At 40.1% G+C, this 5,359-nt stretch overlaps 1 protein-coding gene across 1 annotated transcript in view; it reads left to right on the forward strand.

Annotated features, from left to right (window-relative positions):
• The window catches only part of LOC129104274 (interleukin-10 receptor subunit beta-like), a 13,780-nt gene extending 9,850 nt beyond the window's left edge, over window positions 1-3,930 (forward strand). Inside the window, exons 6-7 of the mRNA XM_054614869.1 lie at window positions 2,819-2,964; window positions 3,234-3,930. Of these exons, the coding sequence (XP_054470844.1) occupies window positions 2,819-2,964; window positions 3,234-3,404 (317 nt within the window). The 3' untranslated portion in view covers window positions 3,405-3,930. The remainder of the gene's footprint in view (window positions 1-2,818; window positions 2,965-3,233) is intronic.
• Window positions 3,931-5,359: the final 1,429 nt, after the last annotated feature.

Genomic DNA, 5,359 nt, shown 5'->3' on the forward strand with positions numbered 1-5,359 from the left:
ATGGGAAATAATTCAGCTGAACATATTCTCTGTAACTATGACCTAAGTGGCTAGCCGTAGTTGAGAAATTGAAGAAAGAGTTTAAAGGCTTAGATAAAGAGTTTTAGCCAGAAAAAGTGTTGATGCTGCTGCTAACCTGACATAGTGTGTGTTGAAAAGGACACTTAATAAGTTTCATTAGGGTTAATCTTCATGTCCTGTGGTATTAAGTACAGTTTTATCGAACAGAAGAGGAGTGAACAAAGAGGAATTCAATTATTTACGGCAAATACTGCAATAGCTCTGTGTCACAATAACATTTAATTCAAATCACCACTGTGTTACAGCCTCACATAACCGCTAGCATGTCTGACTCTGAGTCTTTATCTATAATGTTCTCACTGTCCATGCCAGACCCTTTCCATTCTGCACCTATGCAGGCATACCATGTATGCCTTGCCGGAAATCCAGCCCCTATTCTGCCTCTGATTAGCTACAGGCTGCTAAACGCTAACATTAGCCTAGCTATGATGCTAACCGCCACTTCGAACTAGACAGGCCCGGGAAGAGTGACTCAGCCACAGCAGCTCATGTTTTTATTTCTGTAGTCCAAAGGTATGCTACCTGGTCTGAACAATGGTTTTACAGTTATCTTATGCCATTTCATTGTGTAGATACGAATATTGGATGTTTTGAAAAAACATCGGCAACTATCAGCAATACCTTGCTACATAATTCTATTTATTTATTTTTAAGCATGTTATTCTGTGTCAGTTTTGATTTCATTGTCATATTAGTATACTTGATATACTAAGAGCCGTGTTCCAAAATGGCCAATCGTATTTAGAAGTCTTGTATAAAAGCAGCATTTGATTAGAAGACGAAGATGGCTGATAACCTGCATCTGACTGCCGTAGCAGTTCCCCATTCCGCTTAAATCCAAACTCCTAAAAAGAAGAACATTACATTACATTACATTACAGTCATTTAGCAGACGCTTTTATCCAAAGCGACTTACAGGAAGTGTATTCAACATAGGTATTCAAGAGAACTACTAGTCACCAGAAGTCATAAGTGGATCTCCTTTCTTAAACAAGCATCTCAAAGCATAAGCCAGAGCAAAAGTATAGTGCAGAGGCAAGTTACTACGAAAACAATAATTGCAACAGACTAATCCGAATATAGTAAGTGCTACAAACTACTACGAATAGGATAAGTGCAGTAAACAAATACAAATTCAATAAGTGCAGCGAACTGATACGAATACGGTAAGTTACATTACAAAGAACGTGTTCTATGGAACGCGTTTCACTTCAAAAGTCAGGTCAAGTCAGCTTTATTTATACAGCCTACAAGTCCGCCTCAGTTTTACACTTTGTACTAGATATGAGACCCTTTATCCTTAGACTTTGACTGAGATAAGGAAAAGGTCGACGAAACCACAGGCTTGTTCCAACATGCCATGTTAGGGGAACATCTGATGCCACTTTTGATATTTCTTCCTCATTTATTTTGCAGTGACATTTCCTTAGAAAATCAGCACGGCTTATCTTGCATTATGTATCTTTGGTTGCTACAGAGTGAGCCAAGGCATAAAGTGGTGCACTGGTTTGTACAGTATGCTACAGTAACTAACCTTGTGGTCACAGCAAGGAGATAAAGTGTGCATTTGAACTTCTGGGTGTAACTTACTTCTTGACTGCTAGAATAAGGCTGAGTAGATTGAATTATTGTGGGCGACTGTGGCCCAGTGGTAGAGCAGGGTGGCAACTTGCACGTTAGCCCCTGTCATCATTGTATGAATGGGTGTCATTGCATGCTGTGTTAAAGTGCTTTGAGCAGTCGGAAGACTAGAAAAGCACTATACAAGTACAGTCCTTTTACCATTACTTTTCAATGTGGCATTTCTCTGCTTGACTGGGCTATGTTCTGTTACATCTAGGTCTGCTCTAGGAGTGTGCTAGCAGCAGACTATAAAACAAATACAACAGCAGTTCGATTAATCCCATCTTTGTGAACCCTTTAGTTTTAGTAATGTTTACTCTTAAACTTTATGGTGCTCTTTGAGTCCATAGTTAGTGCTGATGCTTAAGTGACCTGCATTAAGGTATTTCTTATATTTTGTCCACAACATCTTAATCAATCAATAAGGGCTAACGTGAAACATTTCTGCAGGGGTTTGTTAAGTTTTATCAACTCTGGTAAATAAATTTGCACCCGGGCGAGAATATGTGCACAGCAGATGGTTGTCTGTGATGGTATGAGGAAGAGTTTATGGTGGATGAATGGCTCAAGCGCTGGGCTCTTAATTAGGAGAATGGGGTTTAAGTCCCATGAGAAGTCTGTTGTACACTACTGACTCATTATTTTATATTTTTTATAATTGTGATATTCAATTTTCAGCTGCAGTTTGGTTAGGTTTAGGCAAAATAAAATAGTAAATAAGGTTTAGGAAAAATATACATAGCTACATATACACATACAGTATCTAATGTGTGCTCAGGTTGGGTGCAAAGAGCATTGCTGGCTACATACACTTGTGTGCTTGTCTCTGCCTATCTATATACACAAGTATATAGAGTGAAATATTCTTCACAGCTGCTAATAAAATGGTTGGCCCTGACATCTGGGTGCTAGAAGCATCTTCCTCAATAAAAATAAAATAGTAAGCAACTGCAATTTATATATTCAGAGTGTAAGTTGACAAAACATTCACCAGCTGGCACGTGTTGAATTGTGCAGTAACTGATTCAAATCAAATGCTCCATGGCACAACAAGTACATTTAAACTGGAAACATACTGATTACTTCTGCTGTTCTTTCTCTGATTGTGTTGCAGAAGAAGAGGCTCCGTGGGTGGCAGCCGTGGTGACGTTTGGCATCATGGCAATGGCAGTGGCTCTGGTGGTGGTTGCAGTGGTGTATCGGAAAAATATATCCCACTTTCTCTGTCCAAAAGATACACTGCCTCAGCACTTCAAAGAGGTTTCTATGTTCATATGTTTCTGCATGGCATTGTGTGTGTACAAGGTTGTTTGTATTCACCTTCAAACCCTGTTGAGTCTTGGTGCATGTGGCAAGCAACAAAACATGATCATCTTGCATGTGATGTCCACAAAATTGCCATACTGATTTCCTCTGTATGCATGTAGTATTCTAGTATTCGTGCAATGTGTTTCTTGAAGTGTTTTCACTTCTTTTGTCTTTCTTAAGTTTTTAACACAAACCTGAGTCGTTTTCTTTCTGCCCCTCAGTACCTGCTGGCCCCCCCCAACTCGTCCATTTACCTAGCCATGCATAACTCCCATCCACCTGAGGAGATCTACCACCAGGTCAGCATCATCGCAGATGGCAGGACTCTAGAGGAAGGGCACCCGCTGGAGGCAGCAGGGAGAAGCTGCAGGAAACAGCCTGACACCACATAGAGATAAAAGGAATAGGGAAAGACTGAAAAGCACAGAAGCAATGAAGAAGAGCCAATCTACAGGCTGCAGTCAGTTGGGACTGTTAAGAGATTATCAGCAGGGACGACTTTAAAGACACTGAGAAACAGTGAAATCATTGGTTCTTGCTTTACTTCATAAATGTAATTCAACAAATTCTGCAGCAGGCCCATATAATTGCCGGAGCAGGAGTTACTGTGAAGTGATTAGACGTCAGAGACACTGAGAGTTGTAGATAAAGGATTGATACCTTATGCAAGTGTACAGTCGTAATGTTGGTCGCAGTATTACCAAATACTGTACTTTGCAGAAGGTTCGGCACATTGGAGCTGCACTCATTTACGTATTTACACTGCCATGGTGCTATTTTGTGAAGCATACATAGTTTTAATTTCCTAATTGTTTCATTATGAAGGTTTTCCTATTGAAAATAAATTCAGTGGTGATAGTTCAGACAAGCTAGAACTGAAAGTGTGTTAGCCAAGGTCTCTGGAATGGAGCTGAGGCGGAGCAGCTCCTGGGAAAAGGAATATATACAAAACTGGATATGTATGTATGTATGTATGTATGTATGTATGTATATAATAATAGGGTTGCACGGTGGTGTAGTGGTTAGCACTGTCTCCTCACAGCAAGTGGGGCCTAGGTTCAATTCCCAGGCCAGACAACCTTCTGTGTGGAGTTTGCATGTTCTCCCCGTGTCAGCGTGGGTTCTCTCCGGGTTCTCCGGCTTCCTCCCACAGTCCAAAGACATGCAACTAAGGTTCATTGAAGACTCTAAATTGCCCGTAGGTGTGAATGTGAGTGTGAATGGTTGTTTGTCTATATATGTCAGCCCTGCGACAGACTGGCGACCTGTCCAGGGTGTACCCTGGTCGCCCATTGACAGCTGAGATCGGCTCCAGCACCCCTGCGACCCGTAACTGGATAAGCAGGTTACGGAAAATGAATGAATGAATGAATGAATATATATAATATGTGTATATATATATATGTGTATATATATAATATGGTTATATATATATAATATATATGTGTATATATAATATGTATGTGTTTATATATGTGTATATTTATATGTATGTATGCGTTTATATATATGTATATTTATATGTATGTATGTGTGTAAGCTATTTTGTTAAGTTGCTAAGTGAAGGTTCTGAATTACCTCATCATCTTTCTAGGAAATAGTGTTCCATAATATATTTCTGGAGCTTTTATTGTGAAAGTTGGAACTGAAGGAGAGAGGAAGGGAAAATGTGCGAGTAGTTTAGGTGTGTCGAAGAAGAATAAAGTTGTTGCCATCTTGGTGCGGATTACGGAGCCCCTTATTATTTTATTATCCTTATAAAGTATATTGTGTTTGTGTGTATATGTTAGGGGTGTAACAATACACGTGTTGGTATGGGGCTTTCGGTTGGTAACCCGAACAATTGGATGGAATAAAACTATTGCATTTGTAAAATGAATACAGCTTAAATCGTGTGAAATATAATGTTCTCGGTGGAGCCACTGCGCTCAACATGGCAACCCACACGACGTAACAGGCAACGTGCTGTCGGACACTCCCAACTACGGAAGAAAAACTTCTACCCCGGTGAGGCAGCTACGTAAAACTAGCTCACCGGGGAAACCAAGAGCAGTACACACGCTACAAACTATCCCCGCAGCGTTTAGTCAGCTATTCACTACCAATTCAAACAGGGATAGAGCTATCACCATGGAGATTAGCACGTTTATAGCAGCGGTTAGAGGCCCCACTCTGAAATGGAAAACGCAGACTTTACGAACATGCTTAATGTTAATGAATCCAGTTACACTTCTCGCGTTTTGTCTGGTTTCTTTATAATGCATGTAATACTTAACCTGCTTGTTCAAAGGCACTGAGTTACGCTTATTGGTTTTTGCTTCTTCACAGTTCCATTTTTAGATTATGG

The sequence above is a fragment of the Anoplopoma fimbria genome, chromosome 16 (assembly GCF_027596085.1).
Source record: "Anoplopoma fimbria isolate UVic2021 breed Golden Eagle Sablefish chromosome 16, Afim_UVic_2022, whole genome shotgun sequence".
Taxonomy (NCBI): Eukaryota; Metazoa; Chordata; class Actinopteri; order Perciformes; family Anoplopomatidae; genus Anoplopoma; species Anoplopoma fimbria.